The 26,404-nt window shown below is 44.1% G+C and overlaps 3 protein-coding genes and 1 long non-coding RNA gene across 4 annotated transcripts in view; 2 read left to right on the forward strand and 2 right to left on the reverse strand.

Moving 5' to 3' along the window:
• LOC104339599 (disintegrin and metalloproteinase domain-containing protein 9) overlaps positions 1-6,033 on the forward strand; it is an 18,387-nt gene extending 12,354 nt beyond the window's left edge. Inside the window, exons 13-22 of the mRNA XM_075423879.1 lie at positions 921-1,010; positions 1,556-1,751; positions 1,871-1,976; positions 2,177-2,351; positions 2,793-2,873; positions 3,457-3,562; positions 4,462-4,594; positions 5,033-5,096; positions 5,569-5,621; positions 5,955-6,033. Coding sequence (XP_075279994.1) covers positions 921-1,010; positions 1,556-1,751; positions 1,871-1,976; positions 2,177-2,351; positions 2,793-2,873; positions 3,457-3,562; positions 4,462-4,594; positions 5,033-5,096; positions 5,569-5,621; positions 5,955-6,033 — 1,083 coding nt within the window. The remainder of the gene's footprint in view (positions 1-920; positions 1,011-1,555; positions 1,752-1,870; positions 1,977-2,176; positions 2,352-2,792; positions 2,874-3,456; positions 3,563-4,461; positions 4,595-5,032; positions 5,097-5,568; positions 5,622-5,954) is intronic.
• LOC142361673 (uncharacterized) overlaps positions 1-8,358 on the reverse strand; it is a 12,048-nt gene extending 3,690 nt beyond the window's left edge. Inside the window, exons 1-3 of the long non-coding RNA XR_012764313.1 lie at positions 8,276-8,358; positions 5,970-6,077; positions 2,146-2,335 (exon numbers count right to left, since the gene is read on the reverse strand). This is a non-coding gene — a long non-coding RNA (uncharacterized LOC142361673). The remainder of the gene's footprint in view (positions 1-2,145; positions 2,336-5,969; positions 6,078-8,275) is intronic.
• On the forward strand, positions 8,094-12,474 carry PSTK (phosphoseryl-tRNA kinase). Its single transcript, XM_075423881.1, has 6 exons — positions 8,094-8,342; positions 8,511-8,790; positions 9,169-9,367; positions 9,819-9,894; positions 10,389-10,482; positions 11,431-12,474. Exons 1-6 carry the CDS (start codon positions 8,094-8,096, stop codon positions 11,634-11,636), a joined length of 1,104 nt encoding a protein of 367 aa, XP_075279996.1. The 3' UTR covers positions 11,637-12,474.
• On the reverse strand, positions 12,441-26,365 carry IKZF5 (IKAROS family zinc finger 5). The gene is made up of 6 exons (XM_075423880.1): positions 26,279-26,365; positions 24,410-24,475; positions 23,439-23,533; positions 22,959-23,122; positions 22,492-22,674; positions 12,441-17,733 (listed from the first exon to the last, which is right to left on the reverse strand). The coding sequence occupies exons 4-6, from the start codon at positions 23,089-23,091 to the stop codon at positions 16,790-16,792; spliced, it is 1,260 nt and encodes a 419-aa protein (XP_075279995.1). The 5' UTR covers positions 23,092-23,122; positions 23,439-23,533; positions 24,410-24,475; positions 26,279-26,365; the 3' UTR covers positions 12,441-16,789.
• Positions 26,366-26,404: the final 39 nt, after the last annotated feature.

The raw sequence follows: 26,404 nt of genomic DNA on the forward strand, positions 1-26,404 counted from the left end.
AATGAATGAAATTCGACTCGATACTTGTTGTATATTATATTATTTGTTGTATAAGACTGGCCTTGTGGAATACCTGATTTGCATTAATATCTGAGGAGTTTTCCTTGTAAATTTACATATTTGCAAGTAATATGAAGATAAATTTTTAGAAAAAGCCTAAAAGCCTTTGATTTTTATATGACCTCAGTTAAGGGCTACTGGACTCCACAGAACGTTGAGCCAATGCTTAGGAAAGAAGTGCCTTTCAGTGCAGAGTATGTGGAAATGACAGTGGGTTTTGGGCTGGTTTTAGTAAATTGGGTATTTCTTTTACATAAAAGAGACTACTCGCCTACAGAGCATGTACGGGTTTTCTAACTGTAACCCTTAAGCTTAGCCCACAACAAAATTACCTTTGTTGGTCATGTTTGCATTGTCAGAACGTCCCTCAAACAATGTGATATATTGACTCATTCTTTAGAAAATAAAAGTGTCTCAAAAAAGACACCAATAAATCGAAAGGCTGTCAGCAAATCCTGGTTCCATTGCATAGGCCTTCTTCCAAGTCATGAACAAATACCAACATTTCTCTACATCAAACTGCTAGCGTAGTGGGAAAATAAGAGGGGGTGATAAGCAGTGTTATTTAAAAAACAAAGTGTTCTGCTTCTTTTAGTGTCCATTCAAAGTGTAAAGCTGTCCTATACCCCTGTGCCACAACGCATCAAACCAGCTGGTTTTCTGATGACTTGTAATAAAAAAATACAGCCAAAACTGTATGCTGGTTTCTGTGAGAGCAGAAGGCTGCCAACCTTAGAACACGGAAGAGAGACAGTGCATTGAAAGTTTGGCTTGTTCGTTCACTTGGTTTGATGAGGCACTTTCCTAGCTATATAGCGAGGTAAAAACTTTCTGTCCCCTTGTCCATGGCTGCTCCTCAGGAATGTACTAACCCTTGTTGTGATGCTGCAACCTGCAAACTCACGCCTGGATCACAATGTGCTCAGGGACTGTGCTGCCAAAATTGCAAGGTAGGTTATGTTTTATTCAGCTAAATCGATACTCATTACTAGTGTTTTTTAATGTTTGAAAAGAACTATCGTAGTACTCTTGACATATTTTCACATTATCAATCTACATTCACCAGTAGAGAGCATGTAAGCAGAGAGTTTGTGTCTAATGCCTCCTGGCCAGTAGCTTAGAAATGGAATGTCATCTCTGTGTCATCCCTCGTAGCAGGCAGGAGCCATCAGGGGACCCAGTAGTAGGGAGCTCTATTATGCAACACGAAGCTTCTCCAAAGTCTATAATAGTTGGCTGCTTTATAATTTATACTTAATTGTATTTTAATTTGTACTTGTGTACCATCTACCCTATTCCTGTGCAGGCTTACCTCATAAAATTTATAGCTACACCATAGGAAACTGAGGGAAGTTCTGGATATTCGTTAGATACTGATCTGAAAAACTATTTTGTCTTCCTTAAAATCACAAAAGGTTCCCAGTTGTCATTGTTTCATGGTGGAACTTCTGCTGTTGCAGCATGAAAGTATGGTGGCATTCCTCTCTGGTTCTAGTTTAAAGTGGCAGGAGCAGAATGCAGATCAAAAATGGATTTCTGTGATCTACCTGAATACTGCAATGGAAGCAACGCCTACTGTCCAGACGACGTTCACATCATGAATGGTTACCCTTGCGACAACATGAAGGCATATTGCTACTACGGAGTATGTCAGAGTTTTGATTCACAATGTGAATCTATATATGGAAAAGGTATGTTTATAATTTAATGTAGAAAGACTCGTAGTCTCCTAAAAGACATTTCAGATTTTTCTTTCTCATATTTTTAAGACAGTGTAGCAGCTTACTAAAAGTCACCATTTTTTGTACAGGGGCACGAAAAGCACCTGACATATGCTTTGAGAAAGCAAATATTAAAGGAGACAGGTTTGGAAACTGTGGAATGACAGGTGGAGTGTACAAGAAATGTCCTGTTCAGTAAGTCACCAGCAAATACAAGCTAATGTAAAAATCTTTAATGTAAAACATAGATTCTGTTACAAACTCTTAGAGCATGTGATTTAAAACAATATTTCCTTGAAAAGCAAGCTGAAAAGTTTGAGTGGATGGTGTATTTGCACTGATATTGGGGTTTTTTTCTGCTCACCTTGTCTCTGAGTGCGATTCATTCAATACAGGCATAGTCTGTGTGGCAAGCTCCAGTGCACATCTGTTCGCCTCCAAAATCTTCCTGCTTGGAGTGTTGTCAATAACGCATCTGGCATTTTGTGCTGGTCTTCTGACTTCGACTTGGGATCAGATGTCCCTGATCCTGCTCAAGTTCATGATGGAACAGCCTGTGGAGAAAAGAAGGTCAGATGAATCACAGCAGCACTGCAGAATATATTCAACCAACTGCAAAGTTCATCACGTTCAAAAGCATCATGTAGCTCTCTGTTTGCCATAATATAATAAAAAATCTGCTTTTGAGATATGCACATACAATTAATTAGCTCTTCAAAAACACGGATGCTACAAATCAATGCATTATAATAATTATAATTATTAGTTATAATATATGTAACAATTATTAGTTATTCAAATCATTCCATCAAAGTGCATCCATAGGCTTAAGAAAATCTGAGACAAATATAGCTCTAAAATTGTGAAGGACTGAATGTTCTGTCAGCCCTTTTTCTTGACACTTAAGTAAAAGCTGTAGACTTGTAAACATATGCATTTATATAGTATATTTAGGAAAGGATGGGATTTTTTGAAGTTTTGTCTTTGAAAAACACTAATTACTTTTTCCAGGCCTGTGTAAATTTTGAATGTGTCGATGCAAGTTATCTGCAGTACAGCTGTGACATAAAGCAGAAGTGTAATGACAACGGGGTGAGTAGATGGTGTTTTCATGCCGCTTCTAGAAGACAAAGACAGGTGCAAAATCCCTGCATAAAAGCAATAACCAGCCAGTTGGCTATTTTTTTCCGATCTGTATTAAAAGTTAAGTCCACTTTTTAACCTGTAATTCATGTTACCAGGACACTGTAAACCTCTTAGCACTAACATTGAAAGACATTTCTTCTGAATTTCCCTAGGGAATTTTCAGATATTACTGAGCTGTTGTAAAAAGGCAAATATTCATTTGAGGAGAACAGTCTAGTGATTCCTGATTTATGCATGTCTCTGTGTGAAAAATCAAAATGCAGTCCAAAGGTTGTAAAACTGAGAAATTGCAGGCAATTAACAAAACAAAGGTTAACTTCTACAGAGGACTAACTTCTGCTATCAGTATCACTCAGTGTTTTGGCATGCTATGGAGCGGGAGAACTTATTCCCATGCAATACCATGCAATATTTCTTGTTTCCACGTGCAGTTCTTAATGTATAACTCCAAATACACACGGGAGGTTGAAAGTGGCCGCTTCCAGACAGGCGTTGTTCGTCTGACTGATCCCTGTTGTGTTGACCGTAGGTGTGTAACAACAACGGGAACTGCCACTGCAACTCGGGATGGGCGCCTCCGTTCTGCAACCGGTCAGGCTATGGCGGCAGCGTCGACAGTGGTCCAGCTCACATCGGTAGGACACTGCAGCTGGCCTTCATTCTGCCCCCAGGGCCTGAGAAAATAACCTACTACTAACAGGGGGGGGTTCAGTCTCTTTTCAACTGTGTTTTTCTACTACACGGGACTCTTATTCATGGACTGACTTGAAGAACAAACATCATTATCTGATGTGTGGGTTTGCAGTCATGAAGGAAGTTGATCCAAGGGAGAATTTGACCTCTGTTTTGTCTGAGATGATAAAAAGCAGTACATCAAATTACTGAAATTAAAATCAATCCATAAATTACTGTTATATTTCTGAATAGTTAGATATTTAGGTATTTATTTAGGTTATTTAAAACAGAGTTCTGATGAGATGGATGTCATAGAGGAAGACTATTGTTTGAGAATGAAACCAGCATCCCTTAGATATGGAAAGGGTCTCAGAGAAATGAGAGGGGTCGAGGAGGTGCATGCAGCAAGCAGCAGCTGGCTGCTGTGAGAGCCATGAAATTCTGCAAAGGGAAAACGGAGTAGATTTTGCTGGCCTTGACTCTGAGAGACCACACAAATGTTTTGTATTTATTACTAGCTTAGGAAGACAAAGAAGATGTGCAGATCAATTGTGGGTATGCAAATACAAAATCAATTTGTCTGCTTTACAATTCTTGAAAAAATACAGGGAAAAGGAGAAATTTTGTATGTCATACAACATGGGGTGGGTAAGGGGAAAGAACTTGTGGTAACATAAGGCCAAATTCTACTTTTCTGATCATAGCATTTTATAAATTTCAGTGAAGTTGCTAGTTTTAGTCTATAATAATTTCAAGATTGTAGTTTTTACAACAGAAAGGTGGTTTTAGCAGAAAAAATGCTTTAACATGAGGTTAAACGAGATTACTGTCTTACACGATTGCAATCCTTTTTCTCTAGATACATCACTTCGGGATGGCCTGCTTATTTTTTTCTTCCTTGTGTTGCCAATAGTAATCATTGTCATATTAGCAGTAATTAAGCGTGATGCAATAAAAAGAAAATTTTGCAGGAAAAGCAGAAGACAACACAGGTATTTCACTTACTACAAATGCATATTTCAACACTTGGGAGCATGCTCCAGACTGATTTAGCAAGCCAGTTAGATGCTTTAGCTATACCAAGAATTCCATACCTCCTAAAAGAAAGAGAATTCCCTCCTAATAATAGTAGTAGGTAGTTTTAAGAGCCAGTACCCTGATGTTGGGTAGTTTAATCCAGATGCTCCAGTTGTCAGTTGTCAAGCATTTTTTCCCCAAATACATTGCACTTTCCTAATTGTTATTGATAATCGTTTTCCATGGACGCAGGGGCACAGCACATTGAAACTACATGCCAAGGCCAGAAAGGGGTGGAGGCAGAAACAGCATCCAGATCTCCGAGCTGTAGCCTCGTCCCTTGAAAAACATTGCGTCCCTGAAGGTAGACAAACCAAGTGGGGCTTTGCCTGATGACGTGGTTTTTATTGCAGGGATAGCAACATGCAGCAACCAAAGCAAAATAACGGACCAAGTCACAACGCAAGAAATAATCAGGTAAGACCGATGCATGCTTGCATTATTTCATGTCGAGTAATCAAAATTATACAGTGCCTTTTCTGTAATATAGTTACTGATGGCTTTGTGGCTTTTTGATAATTGAAACCATCTGAACTTCTAAGTATTTAAAGTAATTTATGATGTGTTAGACAGGATTTCTGTTTGGCTAAGCATGAGCTTTACTGCCTGCCCTGTCAACGCAGGCTGTGCATAGGATGGGATGGAACAGGCTGCTACTTAGCAGAGCAGCCAAAGACTGAATTCTGCGGCCAGATGCCAGAGACGTTGCTTAGCCAGGCTGTGGATCTAGTTCTGATAAAACAAAAATTATCAAAACAAAATGTTGCAAGACAATGTCACAGGAAATGAAAATTAATTCTAAAATATCGCTAGGTTAATACTGAACAATTAGCCACACTTGGAAATCTGTGGGTTTCGTTAACGTGATTTTCTGCGATATCTTTTCCAGCCTGCCACATCAAGTCCTGATTTTTTTACCACATCGCATTTCCCTGGTCCAAGGTTTGTAGTATTTAAAACCTTCTTACTTCATCTTTGCTATTGCAAAGCTTTACGTTGCTCTGTCATTGTAAGTGAAGTTCTTTATGTCTCATATCCTGCTTAGGCAGATTTTTCATGCAGCATCATATGAGATAAAATAAATTAAATGCATGAAGGAGAAAGGCTGTTTTACCACTTGTACAGAACACAGCACCCATAAATGCTACGAGGGAGAGAGAGTTAAATACACGTAAAAATGCTAGCAGCCATTTAAAAATGGTAAAGAACTAGTTTAGAAATACAGGTTGTCTCAAGTCATTAAATACTTCACAAAATGTGTTTTCCACGCTTCAGGCAGCCAGTACAAACCTGGTCTCCTGCGGTTCCTTCAGGACCTCAGCGACCCGCAGTCCCACCTAGACCGGCTGTCTGAACAGTTTCCTGGGAACCCTCAACCACCTCCGACAAGTAACTGGTCTGAAAAAAAGCAAAGATTGCAATCCTCCAGTCCTCTCCTTGTGCAGCCAAAACGCCTTCTGAAAGCACGTAGCTCTGGAAGAGACTCACTGCTAAGAGGCGCTGACCAGAGATTTTGTAACGTCCCATTATTTTGCTAATTGCTGCTGGCTGTATTTGCACCTCTTCTACCTCACCTCGGGTTTTTTTCCTTCAGAAGCCTGAGGTTCAACTCGTTAGATTAAATCTCATCAGAGAACAGGCCCCTTCAGACATGCAGCCTTGCTCGCAGGCCAATGAGAAGGAGCTGAGTTATTTACAGACGTAATTTGTTCACCTCTAGCCGCACGCCGCTGTCAAGCTGCGACCGCAGACTGAGCTCCTGGGAGGCCTGCAGCCTGTCTACCTCCCGGACCGTGCCCGCAGCCTCGCGCTGCTGGGGCCCTCCCCGGTGCCTGCCACCACAGCCGTACCCCGCGCACCAGCCCTGCTCCGAGCCCCATCCCCAGCGCAGCCCTCCCGAGGCCGGGCTCCAGATCCCACCTCTCCTCACCCACCAGCTGCCCTGCTTTTCCGGTTCGGGTGGTTTGTAAAAGTCACCTCCCACAGGGACACCAGCAAAGGAAGGAAACTCTGTGGAGAATGTGGCCGAGTGTAAAAGAAACAAGCCGCCTCTGTTGTTGCACAAAACGGGGTGTCTCGGGACGTGCGTTACACAGCTTGGCAGTGTTTTAACGCTTACTGGTTATTACAGCTGGAGATTTTTGCTAGAAACCGATTCCACCACAAAAGCAACAGATAACTTTTTTCACTCTAACTGTGCCAGTTAGGCACCATCCTGGTGGATGACAAGTTGACCATGAGTGTGCCCTGGCTGCCAAGAAGGCCAATGGCATCCTGGGGTGCATTAGGAGGAGAGTGGCCAGCAGGTCGAGGGAGGTTCTCCTTCCCCTCTACTCTGCCCTGGTGAGGCCCCATCTGCAGTGCTGTGTCCAGTTCTGGGCTCCCCAGTTCAAGAAAGATGAGGAGCTACTGGAGAGAGTCCAGCGGAGGGCTACGAGGATGATGAGGGGACTGGAGCATCTCTCCTATGAGGAGAGGCTGAGGGAGCTGGGCTTGTTCAGCCCGAAGAAGAGAAGGCTGCAAGGGGACCTCATAAATGCCTACAAATATCTGCAGGAGGGGGGTCAAGAGGATGGGGCCAGACTCTTTCCAGTGGTGCCCAGCGACAGGACAAGGGGCAATGGGCACAAACTGAAGTAGAGGAAGCTCCAGCTGAACATGAGGAAGAACTTCTTCCCTCTGAGGGTGACGGAGCCCTGGCCCAGGCTGCCCAGGGAGGCTGTGGAGTCTCCTTCTCTGGAGATATTCCAGACCCGGCTGGACGCAGTCCTGTGCAGCCTGCTCTGGGTGACCCTGCTTCAGCAGGGGGTTGGACTGCGTGACCCACAGAGGTCCCTTCCAACTCTGACCATTCTGCGATTCTGCGAAGTGGTACAGGTTTAAAACTAAACGTATGAAGTTGCGTAGGTTGTCAGAATGGCGCCTAACAGAAAGGAGCCGCTCCGCAGAGAAAAACCGGCCGGCGAGAGCAGCGCTGCGGCTGCTGGTGGATCTGTACGGCGGAGAGCGAGCCCCACGCCAAGCGCCTTTGCACGCAAACGCGGGGAACACGAACCAGCAGCAAGCGCGAACAAGCGACGGAGCCGCTTCCACTCCCTGGGAGGATTCTTCCATTTCAGAGAAGAGCTGGACCCAAGCACCCAACACACCTCGCAGGCCTAGACCCGCGCCGGCACCGAGCGCCGCCCGAAGGAGCGTTGTCTTTATTAATTCCTAAGAAACTCAGACTGCTGTTACCAATTAAATACTCCTGTCATTATTAACGAGCGTATTCCGATAGTTTAACCCAAACCACCAGAGTCGGCGCGCCTTGCGGCACACCGCACCGCACCACCGAACCCGTGACCAGGACAAAAACGGAGGGAAGGCCCCGCCCCGCCCGCCAGGGGGCGTCCGGCGGGGACGGCCCCGCGCATGCGCACGGCGGCGGGGCTGCTCGCGGCGCTGGCGGCGGCGGAGCGGCCGGGCGGCGGCGGGCCCGCCCCGGTGGGGCTGTGCCTGCTGTGCGGGCTGCCGGCGGCCGGCAAGTCCACCCTGGCCCGCGCCCTCCGCCGCCGCCTGCCGCAGCGCCCGGGCTGGGCCTGCGCCCTCCTCACCTACGACGAGCTCATCCCGCCGGAGGCCTTCGGCCCGCGCCAGCCGGGGGCGGGGCCGCCCTCACCGGTCAGTGCAGCTCCGCTCCTCCCCCGCCGCGCGCCCCCTGCCCTCATTGGCTGGCGAGGCGGCGCGCGGCGCCCCCTGAGGCGCGGCCTCCCCGCTGCCGGCGCCCCGCGGCGGGGGCCTGGTGAGGGGCGTTGCGGGCCCTCAGCCCTCCGCCGCCTTCCCCCGCAGCTGCCGCGCTGGAAGCGGAGCCGGCGCGACCTGCTGCAGTGCCTGGAGCTCGTCCTGCGGGCGCTGCTGGCCGGGGTCCCGCTGTCAGCCCCCGCCGCCGGCCGGCCGGCCTGGGAGCGCCTCCTGGCCTGCTGCCGCGGGCAGGGCCTGCTCCCCGCCGGGGACGGAGCTGGGCGACGCGGGACGCCTGCAGCCGCGCCGAGGCCGCTCTGCCTGATCCTGGACGACAATTTTTACTACCGGAGCATGAGATACGAGGTGTACCAGCTGGCTCGCAAATGTAACTACTCCCCGTTCCTGCGCTCGGGAGCGATTTCGGCTGCGCAGGAAGCTCGGAGCTCTTTAACCGCTTTTCCTTTAAGCGCTCTGCCGGAGCATTTATTAATTGCTGCAGTATAGTAAGCATCAGCTTGACTGTATTCCTGCACTATCAGAAATAGCTAGGTCATGTAAAGCCTTTCTTATACTTGTTGATCTCAGAAATCACTGCTTGAGCAGCCTTGCAGGGAAAATAGTTTGTAGTCTTTTTAGATTTGTGTTCTCTTCAGGCTCAGAACTAATGTGGAGGGTCCTCATTCATGTAAAGCCTTTCTCGTGCATGTTGCTCTGGGAAATTTTTCCTTGGAAAGTTTAAAATTGTCTGTTTATGCCCTTTTAGATTCCTTGAGCTTCTGCCAGGTATTTTTAGAGTGTCCGCTGGAATGCTGCTTGCAGAGAAATCGTCTAAGAAGTCATCCGTTACCTGACCAGACAATACATTTAATGGCAACAAAAATAGAAATGCCAGATCCTGAGAAGAATGCTTGGGAACGGAACAGCCTGATTCTGAAAAGTTTGGATTGCGCTTCAGAGGATAAGTATGCTACTGGATTGACGCTAGGGTTTTCAGTAAGCTCTGTTCTCATAAATGGGTGGGTAGAAGCTTTTTACTGTATTTGAACAGCAGGTAAAAAACATTCCCTACGGTGATGTTTGGAAGCCAGTCAGTTACACACGATGCATACCAGTTGCTGGGAACTCGCAGCCATCGCTCTTCACAGAGTTAAGCGCAAACCTAACTGCATTTCTCAGCTGTTGTTGAAAAACTATGATGTAAATTGTGTGAAACATTAAGACTGGAAATAACGGGCTGTGGTTTTAGTTGTTTTTCATCTAACTCACTGTATAAAGATTATTTCATTGATTGCCTCAAATTTAACTGAAAACCTGTGTTTTCTTCTGTGATGAGGTGTCATTACAAAATGAAAGAAAAATCTTCAGTTCAAACAGTTTGATTAACGTGGTTTACTCTTTTGTTTGTCTTCTTAGTGAGCAGATAATCAGTTTGCTGACCACCGCTTTGGAAAATCCAGTGACACAAAATGAGGAAGACGCTGAGCAAAAGGTAGCCCTGCTTGTCTTCACAGTCACGGCTCTTTCAGCTGGTGGCGAATAAGTTTGTTGCTTATTCCTGAACTGGATTCAGAACACCCATGATGACAGAAATTGAGAAATACCTGTTGCATTTCTTCATTGCAAAAGCATACACAGAGAAGCTAGTCCTATTTGAAACGGGTGCTTCTGGCACCTTTTTACATTAAACCACTGAACTACCTGTAAGAATACTGTTGTATGGTCTACAGCAGTAAAAGGAATGCCTTTGGGAGCTGTCACATCACCCTGAGGAGAATAACGTTCGCTCCCTGATGTCGCACAGATCTGTCTCTGGCAGTCACAGGGGCATACGTACCTGCCCCCCAGTTCGAAGGAGCAGATGCGCACTGCGCCAGTCACCACGTTGCTGCCAATGTGTTACTTGTTTTTGAAGAGTACTTCAAAAGCCGATGACAGTGTGACGTGTTTGCATGTGTTCTTCCCTTCTGTTGGACCCCTGGGCAGGAAGCCGACCGGGTGATCTGTGCTGCCAGCGCTGTCCATCAGGCTGATCAGACGTGCAGACGCATCATCTCTCAGACAATGAAGGACGCAAAAGGTACACGTAGTGTATTCTAGGGGCTGGGCCGCAAGGTTAGAGTAACCCGATGAAACTCTCGTGGCGTAAATTGCTAAGGATTCCCAACCCTGCAGACGCCTGGCTGTCGAGGTTTCACCCCAGCCGGCAACTGAGCACCACACAGCCACGCGCTCACTCCCCTCCCCAGTGGGATGGGGAGAGAATCAGAAGGGTAAAAGTGTGAAAACTCGTGGGTTGAGATTAAGACAGTTCAATAGGTAAAGCAAAAGCCACACACACAAGCAAAGCAGAACAAGGAATTCATTCACCGCTTCCCATCGGCAGGCAGGTGCTCAGCCATGTCCAGGAGACCAGGGCTCCGTCACGCTAACGGTTACAAACGCCGTTGCTCCAAACGTCCCCCCCTTCCCCCAGCTTTATACGCTGAGCTCAGCATCCTGCAGCGTGGGACATCCCTTGGGTCAGCTGGGGTCAGCTGTCCCTGCTGTGCCCCCTCCCCGCTCCTTGTGCACCCCCAGCCCGCTCGCTGGTGGGGTGGGCTGAGGAGCAGAAAAGGCCTCAGCGCTGTGCGAGCGCTGCTCAGCAGTAACGACAACGTCCCAGTGTTACCAGCACGGAGCCAAACACAGCCCCATGCCAGCTACGGGGAAGAGAATTCACAGAATCACAGAATAGTTGGGGTTGGAAGGGACCTCTGTGGGTCATCTAGTCCAACCCCCCCGCCGAAGCAGGGTCACCTACAGCAGGCTGCACAGGACCTTGTCCAGGCGGGTCTTGAATATCTCCAGAGAAGGAGACTCCACAACCTCCCTGGGCAGCCTGTTCCAGTGCTCCGTCACCCTCAGAGAGACTCTACCCCAGCCAAAGCCAGCACGGTGGTCAAAGTTACTTGTAGGGCGTGAGCTGAAGTCTCTTAATTTTGTCTTGAAACATGAAGTTAAAAGTACAGCTTTAATTTTCTTTTAGATAAAAATGTACTCCCAAGTGAGATGAAGAGCCTGGCAGAAGAACTCAACAAACTCAAAGCAGAATTTTTGGAAGGCTTGCGGCAAGGAAATCATTTGCAACACCAAATTTGCCTACAAAATCAATATTCTGACCCTGCTACAAGTGTGGTTTCTTCATTCCAACATGAGGCAACCAATGTAGTTAATAAATATGTTTTAAAATGACATAGAGAATGCTGTGTTTTTTAAGAGTCCGGAGTGTTGGAAATTCAGGACTCTCTCAGCAGTACAGCTGAAAACATCTGAGAGATGCAGCGTCCTTCCCTGGAGGCTCGTGCCTTCTCCAGCTCCTCTCCCCATACTACAGAAGAGCAATACAGTCTAACACACTGTGTTTGACATTGAAGATCAAGCCAACAACAAACCATCCTTGGATTTTACTTAAATTTCACAGAATCATAGAAGAAATTAGCCTGAGAGGAGCACTGAGAAATCATCTAGTTCCGTGTCCTGCAGGACTAACTTCCAGCCGGCTCGGCCTTCTCGGAGCCTGCTCCAGCTGAGGTTCTGAAGAGCGCCACGGACTGTGGCCTGCTCGGCTCCGTCGAACGGGCAGCCGAGCGTTTCCAGAGAATGTGTGCCTGGGCAGGTCTGAAAACAAGAAGTGAGATGGAGTTCAGCACTTCCAGCGTGAAGTGGGCTGACAACGAACTACGGCACCCAAAGTGAGGATATCAGCACCCAAGTTCAATCCCAGGCCCGCTTTAGTTGCCCAGCTCCCCTTTTTAGACCAGGCTCTTGGCTCCTCTGCTTGTTTCACCAACAGAAACTTTGCAAAGAACAAGTAATCTGAGACCTGGTTCAGCTCTAAAATTAAGTATTTTCAACTTCAGCAGACTGAAACATAGATGCCCTGTTCCTTCGTTACCATACCTAGACCACAGCGGGTCACGAGCAGGTCACCGGTTCCACCTGTTGAAGCACATGCAATTAAGAATTCACATGAGACTTAATTAGAAAGTGTTATTTTATTCGTATCTTACAAAAGCAAAGCTTCACAACATGAACTACACTAGATATAGTTATTTCAGAATTAACCTTATCATCTGAAAACATTCACTACACGATAAAATTTATTTTACAGCTCTAACAGGTTTCATTTTTGCATACAAAATATGCTCTTTACACTGAAATACATATTATTAACAAAGCAGGTACTTAGAAGCACATACACAAAGATTGCTCAATGTAAAACGCTTCAGCAGGGAACAGATTTCCTGCAGCAGAACATCCATTTGCTGTAGATTTGCAAAGAAGCTTAAAATCAATAGAAAACTTGCCAGTGAAGACTTCCAAATTACATTCCCTTTGTCAAAAAGAAACAAAAAACAAACAAGCGAACCTCCCAAACGTTCTGGAGTAAAACAAGCAGCAACAGCTCCTTTTGCTAGGCAGCACTGTCGGAACGTGGCTTCCAGCACCGAGTTTTACGTTAAAATTCCAATCAACATTTTATGTTAACATCCGCATCATCTAAACATTTTACCCGTGAAAAAACAACCGTTACTCCCTCTTAGCTGCCTCACAGTCGGTGAAAGTATTGACCGAGATAATCTACTAAGATCTTCAGTCCAGTAGTTGCATGTTCATTGGAATATTCAGTTTCAAAATAAGTCTGTATTAAGAGTACTATAAATAGTGCATGTTAAACGTCAATGTATCTACAAAATAATCAATTACAGTAAAAACAAAAACCCCACAAAGTTAATGTTTTGCAACTACAGAACTTAAGAGAGTCAAGCTATGGAAAAATTTCAGCTCATTCCGAAACTTCGCTGTTAATACAAGTTAAAATGCTAATCACCACTTTATAAGGATGTGGTTTTTTAAAAAAAAGAGTTAGTGCAGTGTAGCACACGGAGAACTCAACACCAGAAGTCCCAGCCGAGGACTGGACCCCACAATTCCTGACAAGTGTCCCTCACTGACCCCGAGTAAGGCCTACTTGTGCAAGGGAATCGGCAGGATCGGACTCTGCAACAATTTTCCAGTACTAATTCTGGTCTTTAAATTAAACAGTATTTACAAAATTATGAAAAACTAGTAGGAAAATACACCTTCCAAACCTACTCAGTAGACAGCAGGAACTGGATGTAGCCAGGGTACTGTTTGGCACAACTGAACACAGAGGATTACGTTGAAGAACTCAGAATGCCAGCGCGGAGGGTGACCCTCTGTGTCGGGGCTGTCAGTCGGCAGGGATCCACCCCGCAGACCCGGCTTCAGAGTGCGGGTACGGACACCGCAGGCGGCTGCTGCCTAAGCACCCCTCCCGCAAACACGAGCTTGCGCAAGGAGAGAAGGAAAAACAGTTTTATCGTCATCCAGCACTTCATAGGTGTTCAAGCTCATTTTCTTTTCCTTAAGTACTTCGAAGCAGAAACAATGGTATGAAGTCAGCAATATTAAAATACTTCTAAACAACAATTTGCAAGGTTTGGGGTTAGATTTTTTTTTTTTTTCATCCTGACTTCCATTATTTGGACCATACATTCCCCTGCAAACAGAGGATCCCTTCCTAAACAAGGGCCCCTTTTCAGTAAGATCACGCAGGCTTCCCCTTGCTCCCAGCCACCTCTGTTTGTGACCTAACTGTCCTCCCATCTAAAATTTCACTCGGGGGCATCATGGTTCAGAAGTCATTGTTCTAAATCACCAGATCGTCGGCTGGCGCAAACAGAACAGTCTGTAATGCCGACAGGCACACTGCTAATGAAAGGCCTAACGGACCAGAAACCGCCAAAATGGGATGGAGGGATGAAATCCCCAACATTCCCGCGCACTGGAGTTAGCCTCCCTACTGATGCCAAGAGGGACCCAGGCTGGAGCCGCAGACCGAGGAGAGCCTGGCTGTTGTGCCCGGCTTCATTCAGCACTGGAAGGGGCTCCCAGGAGCACCACCCACGCAGAAGATTCCTTGGAGTTGCTAGAGCCTAGGAATAAGTGTATGCCATCTATCAAAAGGCAAGGAAAATCACCTCTATAAATAACTATTTCTAATGGTCTTTAACAGTAACGTTTGTAGTCCTAATATCGCATTTTAGCCAAATGGAGATTTTAGAACATGTCAATACGTGATCGAGAGAGCGCCATCATTTCTACACTACTCTTTGGCCGGAAGAGTCACATTACAAAACCTGTACAGGAGCAGTAACTTCCAACTGATTCCAGTTCAGTCAACTTTTAGTCCTTAAAATAAAGGACTCTGTGTGTTTATGCACACAGAGTTGCAGTTTTGCTTATAAAATAAATTTTAAAAGGATAAAGCAACCAAGAGATATTTTGGAATAAGGAGTGTCATTATGAAAAACAGAAATTGCATTCTGAATGTATTTTGAAATACACTGAAATGTATTTTGAATGAGTCCTGAAACCAAAAACGTTTTTAGGAGTGACAGTGGGTTATCATTCACCTTCGCTACATCGGAAATACTTCAGAAGTGTACTTTTGACCTCGTTACTACAAGATTACGTGCAGCCAAGAACCTAGTTCCTTCACCTGGTTACTTAAGCACAGAAAACTCAACAGTAGGGAAGCTGGGTAAAGAGAGAAACACATTTGGTTCCCAAATTTCTAATTCATTAAGTCAAAAATTACTTCTAAAGCTACAATTCTCAGAAGGGTGGTTTTGCCTGCGTTGATCTTACACTGAAGCCATTGTATGTTTCTCCATCGGCCTCAGGAAGCTTTAGCTGCCATAACAATACAAATCTGAATAAGCCAAACATTTACTATACAGATCCCAATTTCTGACTTGCAGAATATTAATAAAATCTTCCTGCTTTTAACATATTTGCTGCCATATTTTGCTGATTGTAAAATGGGAATATGTAAGGGAAGCTTTAATTTGCCTCCAGTAAGACAAGCTAAGGTAAAAGTGCACGTCTAAATACGGGAAAAGTAACAGTTCTTCACTTTTTGAAACATTACACATTCCTGCGTAGCGTATTAAAAGCTTTTATTAATTTTGCTAGGATGTTTTATTTAGGTTTATATTAAAGTGCCTGTCCGTTAGCCTAGGTGCTTCTAAAGTAGGATGTACAGCATTAAAAGAAAAAATAAACATGTGCAATGGACTTCACATACATCTTTAGTTACCATTTGCCACCTACAACTATTAATCACAATGACTTCCAGCGCAGTCAGCCGGTATTCCTTCGCCTGCCCTACTACATGACCGTTCAGAAAACCCAGAAGCCCTTCCCCGTATTCCTAGCGCACCAAAAGCGCAACAAATCTGAGGGAGGGGACATGACAAACTGACTTCCAAGTTAGCTGAAGGTTACAATAAACTAGATTACGGAACTTTCAAACAGACAGGCAACCTACCAGTTGTAGCTTGGCCCGAGATAAAACTGAACAACTGATTTTTAATTTGTAAACCTCTTGTTTGTTTCTATCAGAACTTCTATCAGCAAGACAGAAGTCTAATTGTGCAAATTTTAAAGACCTGTACAAATTAGTTTAAGGCAGTTAAAAATCTCACGGAACATATATTAGTTCTACAAGCTCTTTACTACAACTGTTTAAAAATTACCTCCTTTTAGAAAGAATGACAGTAAAATTTGGTAAGCGTAGTTTAAAATAAGGTGTCATGTTTAATTTTTCTTTTGTATAATGAGAGATTGACAAGATTTTAACTCTTTCTTTATTCCTGCCAGTTTTATTCACAATAAGCTGTTATCTTCTAGTTTTGCAATGAGTTTTAAAAATAAGTTAAATTAGTGTTCGAGCGTTAGCATGAAGAGTTTAGACTATACCAAGCAAAACCTTATTATTAACCTTCATCAAAATTAAAGCAAGTTTTACATCAAATTGAATTTGTATGTCAAAGTTGCTTCTGTTTGTTCTTCCGGTCTGGAGCAGCTAAGTTTTTACGGATAAGTATGGCTCCAAAGCAACCATGTGTGCCATTGCATCAACCTTTCGTATTTTATAGTGAATATATTTTGCCTCGCCTAGTAACTAGTCTGATGATTGCATCCTATGTTTCAGGACATACGCTCTGCTTCTACATTTGTAGAATGTTCATTGGGATTAAGTGCAAGCAACTTAAAATTAGCAACCAAAGCATGTAAATGCATTCCAATTCCTATAGCGCACTCTCAGCTTTTTTCGAAAGGCTACATATAAAATAACAACCACATCTTATACAAAATTTCCCTGGCAAGTTTTACAACAACATAGAAATAAATTTTCCTCCTTTGTCGAACTGATTAATGTGAAGATTCCTTACGGGAATGTGCAAGCTTTCCTTCAGCAAGTACGAAAAATATACTGTAATATGTTAAAAAACTAAATGAAAGCGTGTTCTCAGTCAATGTTGACTATGTTGGCCTCTTGCAAAATGGCAAGCGAAGTCATACTTATTTTTACACTTACACCCACATATGTTGCACTGAAAAGGATTTTCAAATCCATGACATCCCATGTGAATAGTATAAAGGATATTGTCCGCAAAGTACATGTCACAGTGTTGGCAGTGATGCAGAAGCTGAGGGTCCTGAACCGGAAGGGTCGGAGCTGGAGTACTTGGCTGACTGTTACTTATGCTGGGAGTACTGGTGTGGGCACTGCGATCACTGCTGGGACCTGCCACGGGGCTGTAGTTCCTTTGATTGTGTGCAGGCCGAGGATCCGGGCTGGTCGGAGATGAACTCTGAGGAATATTCGCTGACACAGCGGAAACTACTGCAGGTGCAGCAGGCTGCTGCATCATGAAAGGCTTTTCATCTTGACAGGAAACAACATCAGGAGAGGCTGGATTTTGGTTTTCAGGTGGCAAGCTAGATAACTGTCCAGCTAACGTAGAGAGCTGGTTTAAAGGATTATCTACCATAAGGTCTTGTGGATCCCTCGGCAACCCACTGCTCTGGGTTGTCTTTGTCATGCTCTCGTACGCTTCAGTCTGGATATTTGGGATTTCATGAGTGAAATCGTTAAGGTAGTCTGGTTTCTGAACCACCATGGAAGGTGGACTCAAATTAATTAATGCTCTTCTGCTGTACCCCAAATTGCTGGTCTTCTTCTGCAAAACCCCCCACATTTTCTTGCTGCTTAGGGAAGATCTTGTACCCTTGATAGGCACCATTTTGTGTTTGCGCCTGCGATGGTGAGATAAGTTGCTCCTGTCACTGCAGCGAAAGGAACACAATTCACATTTGTACGGTTTTTCACCAGTATGCGATCGCATGTGAGCTTCCAGATGACGTTCGTAAGCTGAGGCAAAGGGACACAAATGGCATCTATGTGGCTTCTCACCTGGAAAATTAAAACAGATATAGTATAACATCTCAGAGTGCTTGAAAAAGGCTTTTCATGGAACAGAAAGTAGTTAACTGGGAGCTGCCAGTCAGGCAGTTCAGCTTCAGACTCACTGCTGGTCTTGAGTTTAGCTGGGTACTTCGTGGAAAAGCGGAGCAAGTTTTGACATCTCTGCCTCACCCATGTGACGATAAGCACAAGAAAAAAAAATGTGACCAGAATCAACACAAGAGAGAACCTGACTAGGAACTGCAGCAGTGATGCCAAGGACTGAATGCAATGATGTTCGCGTGGTGCTCTTAACTGGATCCAAACTCTACCTACAAAGCACATAAGCAGTTGGCCACAGGAATGTCTGCAAGCCCAAAAATCTAATCATTCTTAATGATAACTGTGTTTAAACATTGAGGGAGAGTATCCTTTCAGTATCTTCCAAACATTCCTACTTTTAAACACCCTGGAATTGTTTTCTAAATAACCCACGTACACATGCATTCACCCAAGAACCAAACTTTGAAAAAGGATCCTGTGGCTAAAGAGTTATTAAAGAAAACAAAAGCCAGCTAATCTCTGGACTGCTCTGTGCTCTCCCAGATGGGACACTCAGGTATTCTCCTTTCTGACAGGCAGAACTTTGCTCTTCTATTAAATAATATTTCAGGATATTAGTATTAACACTTTTAAAAGCACTTTGAAAGCTTTCAAACATAATTACAGGCCAACAGATTTGTAACATAATACTTTGGGACTTCTCATTTTCTCTTCATAGACTGATCTTTTAGGAGCTTTTAGATCCAAGTCTACGTGTTAGAAATGCCTGAAGGATTTGATGCATGTTCAGGTGCTGAAATGAAGCATCATCCTATCTTCCTATCCAGAATGCCAGGTCGATTTCTGAATCACTGTTGTGCAACTGATTCCCTTGCCACACAGCACGACAAACTCAAAAAAAAAAAAAAAAAAAAAAAGCGAGCAGGCTCCTTCTCTGCAGCCTTTATGGGGTTTCTTGAAACACTTTCTACTATTTAAAATATACAGGACAACACATCTGTTTTGTGGCTTTCAAAATCCATCTACAATGACTGTAGAAGACAGAGATCTCAATGCAGCGAGGGCCACACGCTGCAAGCACTGTACAGGGCTTGTAAGATGGCATGCGACTGATACAGAAAGCCCGTCCCCTGCTGAGCATCCCACAGTTTGGAACCACAACCTGGGATACTGAATAGAAGATTCTTTTTTTTCCCTACATCATTGGCTCTTCAAGAGGAAAGAAAGAGCAATTTTTCTGCTATCTTTAAGTACCTTATTTGCACCAACTGAAACCATGATTTGTCCATAAGCATATATATGTATTCACATATATATATGTGTATAAAGATCTGGAGATTGGGTACAAACAATGAGGTAAAAAGACTGACAAACTCCCTGCATTCACAAAGAACTTGAAAATCTGAATGGTCTTCTTTCATTCTAAACTGATTATACAGAGACTTGCATCCCATGTTGCATGCCTTTAGTACAACGCAGCTGGGGAACTACTAATTACACTGCTGTGTAATTAGACTCACCATGAAATTAATTCTGCAGTAAGATGCACTTAATAATGGTTGCACGATCATGCCTGGGTCATAATTACTTTGGCAGATACCTTGCTGCACTTGCATGTTATCCAGGATGCACTACCTGTTCACCTACATTGCTCCGAGGCTGCTAGTCAGCTATCACTTCCCTATTTTAATGCTGATCAGTCGCTCTGAGCCTTCATAGTCCATGCAATCCATCTCTTGGCCCTCTGCCACACGTCCCCACCATGCTTCCGAGCAAAACTACAGTCAGGTCTTGGATCTCCTTGCCCTTAAGTGAAAAAAACCAAGAAAACCAAACCAAACCAAACCAAAAACTTCCTTGTTCTGGAGCCCCCTGTCTCTGTACAGAAACAAAGCGGGGTTTTCTGAAGTGACATTACAGTAATGGCAAAATGGTCTCACCATCAGGACACCATGCAGTGCTGTATTAAAATTAAAGATATGAAACATATTGTAGAAAGGCAAAGGGGAAACTACACAGAAGAACAAAAAGGCCTCTGGCAGCCCGAGATTCTTGTCTATATTCTAAAACTGAACACAGTGGTGTAGGGAAATGAACTGTTATCATCGTACAGTTGCTGGTATTTCCTTGGGCATCAGACACGTCTGAACCAGTAACCTGGCCACAGAGCGTCCACTGTCTAAAGGTGTGTCCAAGCTGCTGAAGCTCTGTGATACACAGTAGGCTGACACCCACTGCATCCCTCTCTCACGGCTATCTAGCTTTCTGAAACTGAAATAATTCAGACTGCATGATTTTGCAGCAGAGCGATGTGTGCCTTCAATTCGGCTACCTTTTCCCAGCACCTTTGTGAAAGTTGCTTTGATCAAAGGAGTCAGGCATACACCCTCTAATAATACCTGCAGCAGCACGGAGACAACAGTCATCCTACATGTAAAGCTTCCTTCTTCTGGTGTAACACTAGCAATATCATATACTACGACCATAAGAAACAACTTAAAAGTGTTAGGGCAGAAACCCAAAGTATTATGCTTTGCCCTAAAAATCGGATTTGTGTAGCTCATGGAACGTTTGCTTCTGAATAATGACCACTTCATGATGATACTTCTCAGCATCCCAACTCTCGGTTGGAATCTTTGTTGCTTTTGCATATATTACGCTGCATTGTGCTGAAATGGGTCATAATCTGCAGCAGGAATTGTTCTGCTACCTCTAGGCACTTAGTGACCTCTACTCCCTAAAGCAGCAGCAGGATAAGAATGCATTCTGAAAACACAAAGGAACTGCTGACCTAAGATCTGAGTACACAAAAGGTAGGCAGCTTCCTAGAGTAAGAGAAGGAATTCTGACTCTGTACCAATACCCACATTTTGATACTTAAAGAAGGAAGATTTGATTTTTTGCTCTCTAGCATGGCTAAAATTGATGACATTTGATACTAAGTAACAACAGATTATTTCAGTCCTTCTGTCTGAGAAAACCCATGCACACCAAAGCCATCAAAAACATCCCAAGAATCAGCAAAGATGTAATACCAACATCTTCTGGTAGCAATTTGTTTCCCCTCACAGCTCCAGCTGTCCATCTGCTCATGCTGATGACCGGCCACTAGTAACTGTGGGCTTGGGGATGCAGGTTTTTAGGTGGCAATAGTTATCTGCTACTGAGAAGACGTGACATTTTGAAGTTGATGTTACCTCTGCATCTTTAAGTACCATTTAAAAATGAACTGCGTAAGTCTGCAGTACAGTTTCTCCCACTACATGACCCTCATTTCACAAGCTCAGAAATAGCACTGCACAGAGTAAAACTGCTAAAAGAAAAATATCCTCGTTGTCCACATCCCGTATGAGGCAAATGGTGGGTGAAGCTGTAACCACTTTATGAAAAACTAGACAAAAAAAAAATGCTCAAAAACACATTGCTGCTTGCAGATCCGCAGCAAGCCATGGCACTAACACTGTGTCAAATGCAGGTACACAAGCCACAGTATTTTATCCACTACTGGAACTACACAAAATTTCCACTGGGAATCTGAAAACAGCAACAGCTACACACAGAGGTAGCTCACGGTAGCACAAGAGAAGAATTTACAAGATCTTCAGCATCTGAACCTCAGAACTCTGATGTTTTGTTGGTTGTCATTTTCTATCCCCTTACGCCTTGTCAAAACAAGCCAACACTGCAGGGCCAGTGCAAGGAGCACTGACTTCCCAAAATCCATCCTGGGAGCTACCGTGTGGAAGCAATGGTTTGCAAAGCCAGAATCTGACTAACAGTAACCGTACCTGGAGAGCGCTACAGTTACACCCAAGTTACAGCAATGCGTTGCCTTCAAAGCGAGTCGCAGAATGCCACCTACCCCAGACCACTGAAATGATACACTTAGAAGTTTTGGGACAGTCGACACCAAACTGGAAACCTATAAAAACTTCCAATTTTTTTCAGAATATAATTTTTTTTTTCTTCTTACTGTAGTTGACAGCCATAAAGTCTTCTGTATCGGTGTAACACACTCGACAGGCAAAGTCAGACTGCACAAAGACCTTTGGTCTGTTTTCTCTCATTTGCCAAGGAGTCGCAGCTGACTCCATGAACCATTTAGGACATTCTGACCTTTAGTGCGAATTTTGCTTTTCCGTTTCACAAACCCAAGTGGCAAATGCTCTTAAGCAAGGCACAGCAAATATTTTTTTCTTTTCATTACTGTTATTAATCACTTATTTGATGATATGCTCCAATGCTTGAACACTCTACCAATAAGAAAACTTTATTCTTATTACTGTTTTGTACTTCTGCAGCTAAAATATTATGCAAAACATGAATATTTTCATAGCTAAACAACAGAAGAAGAAAAGCCCCTATTAATCTCCATGTGGCAGCATGTGCATTTTTCACTTTTTTCATTAGCAAGGAAAAACCAAAAGCTACGTGTAGGACCCTTCAATTTACACTGCTGCTTTCCTGCTAAACTTCACTCTCATATGTAGTTGCTTCAAATTCAGTAGTCTGCAATAAAATATGTAAGTATGAATTTGCATAGTTTAAATAGGTACATGGCACATCTTTGATAAAATAGTCTATTAAAAACCCAAAAAACAGTTCTAATTGTTGAGTAGCTCTAAGAACTATCACGCTGCTTGAAGATGCTAACTCCTGACAACCACAATGCCTCACAGCAAAGTACTGCAGAATATTGCATACCTGTATGAATTCTGATATGCTCTATGAGCCGTGCTGTTCCTTTGCTGGCATAGTTGCAGTATCGACACTTTAATTTTCCGTCAAAAGTCCTTTCAAACCCATCCACTAACATTCCTGAGTTTTCATCCAGGGAAACTTCAACAGAAGGATGATCCAGACCATTCTGATCACTTTCTGTCCCAGCTGTGAATAACCCAACAAAGACTTCAATCAAGAATCAGCAGGATACTACCTATTGCACTGTGAGAATATGCCAAATATCTTTGCCTTCTGTATACCACTAAATACATAGAATGACACAAACATACCCTGATTAAAACCAAAGTATGTACACATCTTTTGGGACGTGAAAACGACTATCAGAAATGCTTCAATACAATTGTAGTCGTCTGCATAATTATCTGGAACATAAACAGTGCAGTCTTTCTCAAAAAAAAGAAAAACTGATAGCACTGAAATTAGCTCACCTCCCTGAAGAGTCTCTGCTTCCTTGTCGCCACTAACCGATCCAGAAATCATATTTACATGGTGAGTCTGCTGTGTAAGATATTCCTGAAAATCTTTTACAAAGTCCAAAGGTTCTGGCTTCTTCTCACCCATATTCACTCTTTACGTTTACAACCTCTTGTGCCTAGAATTAAAAATATTTCCAAATGACAAGTGTCTTTGTATTATAATGCATTCATAAACACAAATTTGTTTGGGGTGGGGTTTTTTTTTTTTAGGTGAAGGATTACTTTTATCATACAGCATGACTCAGTGCACAAATTGACAATCACAAGAATTACTATTTTTAGAATTTTTAACTCATTAAAGATCACCAAATACATATTACTGGGGAAATCGTTTTCAGCAACAGTAACATAAGGATAGCATCAAACTGGATAAAATGATATAGTAATAAAAATCCACTTGCATCTTTTTTTTTTTTTTTTAATGTATTGTACCTGAATTTTAGTTTCCTGCTAAGTAGCAAACATGCTCCCAAATGTACTCCCCACGGGTCAGACAGAAAGCACAGAGCACAGCTTCTTCACTTTCCCTGAAAGGGAAAAAAGGAAACGTAAGTCCATTATTCTTTCCAACCCCCACAAGTTTTAAGAAAGAAACCTGAAAAAATATATATGTTTTAAAAGATAGGTCCTAGCACTCTACTGCACCAAGTTTTACTAAAACAATTAGACTTCCAACAAAATCTTTTCAAAGACTGCATCTACTCCTTTGTCTATCTCTGAAATCCACTTCTATCTCACTGATCGTTTGAGTAGTTCCTCTGGTGAACACGTGGCTCCAAAAAAATCCCAGAGTTAGGTAAGTCAGTTATGACAACTGTAATGTTGGGAAACCAACTGAATGTCGCTGATTAGCGAAGATGGAAAGAAGCCTTCTAGAAAGCAGTATTTCATAGTTCTCCCAAAATTTTAGTTTGCTATCCTGCATAAAAGTGCTAATCCATTTCATTATTTTGCACTGAAATATTAAAAATATTCATGAGAAGTCATCAGTGATGCTCTTTTCTGGGACTGTAAATGACAAACCTCTAGAGTCTCAATTTGCAATGAATTTGTGAAGACAGTTGGAAAGAGGGCAATGAGTCAGTCACATTATTATTCCTGCAGATTATATCCAGAAATAATTTATAATGCTAAATTTTCAACAAGAGTATCTTTTTGTTTTTCATTAGCTACTAAACAAAATATTATGTGACCAGAATATTACAAAAACTCAAGTCCTGAGTTCAAGACCCCATTTAAACACATTCTTCTGTATTTTCAAAGTTATTTACATGCATTCGTTCATTTTTGGCATCCAGATGAGTCTGTTCTTGCACACCACACCCAAGTGTGCTCACCTATTTAGCATTATAATCACCATTACGTTACTTTTGAACACATCTTTACGTATCAATTTTCCCTACCCTCTTTCAGGTGTCACCAGCCTCACATAGGCTTAAGTTAATTTGTGTTCCATTTGTTGGTGCCTCCTGTAAGAAAACAAAGATATGAGGATATGAATTAAAGATACGGAAGATAAATATAGCACAATGTAATGTAGAGTACTGACCAGGGCAACTTTCACCAAATCATAGTAAGAAGAAACAATTTAAAATTAAACCATTCTACACGTTGAATAGAACAACATGAAACAACGTTAAAGGTCCGTATTTTTACAGAAGAATCTGTGTATCTCTTTGTGTAAGGCATAAAAACTTGTGTGATCAATTACTTTTATAATGACACTGAATTTTTAAGGAAAATTACACAAAATTTTAAAAACTGGGGAAAAGACGTTCTTTTGGGGATCAACTGCATAAAACTTCCTTTCTATACCTCATCGATTTAATTAAAAAAAAATCCTCTTTTTTATGTCAATGTAGGTAAGTTGCCACAATTTAAGCACCACCTCAAACCTCCACATTTGTACACACAAAAGAACCTTTTGTGATTTTACGTGGTATTTTTTTTACAGCTATACAGCGGACGAAGGATACAGATCAGCTGCTCGCCGTGTCACCACTGCAAACTGGTAACCGCAACTTTAATTATCAGCAACCTGAGCAGACCAGCTCGCGTTTCACACACTCCAATGGGCTGATTGCACCAGATGCTCCTCAAGCTCTACTTACACGGAACATTTTCTGCACAGACAACTACATCTTCTCCAGCTTTACACACTGATGGGTAGAAAACCAGTTATTTATTTTTCTACATGGGCAAACCGTTGGATTTAGCACTTGTTACAGTGCTGATGTGTACTAAGTTTATTGCCTAAGAAGTGCCATCGCATGGGCTAGGCGTTATTAATATTTTACCATCTTTCACAGAATCCCAGCATGGTCGGGGTTGGAAGGGACCTCTGTGGGTCACCCAGCCCAACCCCCTGCCCAAGCAGGGTCACCCAGAGCAGGCTGCACAGCACAGCGTCCAGGCGGGTCTGGAATATCTCCAGAGAAGGAGACTCCACAACCTCCCTGGGCAGCCTGGGCCAGGGCTCCATCACCCTCAGAGGGAAGAAGTTCTTCCTCATGTTCAGATGGAACTTCCTCTGCTTCAGTTTGTGCCCGTTGCCCCTTGTCCTGTCGCTGGGCACCACTGGAAAGAGTCTGGCCCCATCCTCCTGACACCCACGCTTGAAATATTTATAAGCATTTCTATGGTCCCCTCTCAGCCTACTCCCGCCAAAGAAAATAATTCAGACACAGTAAAACCAGTAGTTTCACACACACAGTAAGCACTCACACTGCAGTCATTGTAAGGAAATAAAATAATGTGACTACGAGCACATCTGTGTGCCCCGTTCTCTTTTAAGGGGTCAAGGACAAAAAAAAAAAGGGTGGGGGGGAAATCTCTCTGCCCCGCCTCATCTTTCCCAGTGCAAATGACTTCAAATTAACACATAAATGGGGAAGGATCCACAACCCCTCCCCAGCCCTCCCTGCTCCCCCTCAGGGAGTTTCACGCGGGGGAAGGGGAAGCTCAGCGCCAGCGGCTGCCGGGCCGAGCCCCGCCACCTGCCACGCAAAAACGCCGCTTGCTCCGCCGCCCCCTTCCCGCGCCAGACGCGGTACCAACAACCCCCGCCCGCCTTCCCCCCGCCGCTGCCCGCCCGGGGAGCCCAGAGCCGCCTCCCCAGCCCCCTCACGCCAAAGGGAGGCCCCAGCGCGGTGCCCTCGGCCGCCGGGCAGGCGCGGCCCGGACTGCCGCCGCCCCGGGGGTTGGGGGGTGCGGGCCGCGCTGCCGACGAGCCCGCTGACGGCGGGGGACGGCAGGGACCGGGCGACACTCACCGCCGTCGCCCCGCTCCCCAGCCGCTGCCCGCCGGGGCCGCAGCCGCCGCCGCCATGTTTGTTGTGCCTCCCGCGGCCCCGCCCGGCCCACCGCAGCCTCGCGAGACCGTCGCCGGGGGCGTGGCC

The sequence above is a fragment of the Opisthocomus hoazin genome, chromosome 6 (assembly GCF_030867145.1).
Source record: "Opisthocomus hoazin isolate bOpiHoa1 chromosome 6, bOpiHoa1.hap1, whole genome shotgun sequence".
Taxonomy (NCBI): domain Eukaryota; kingdom Metazoa; phylum Chordata; class Aves; order Opisthocomiformes; family Opisthocomidae; genus Opisthocomus; species Opisthocomus hoazin.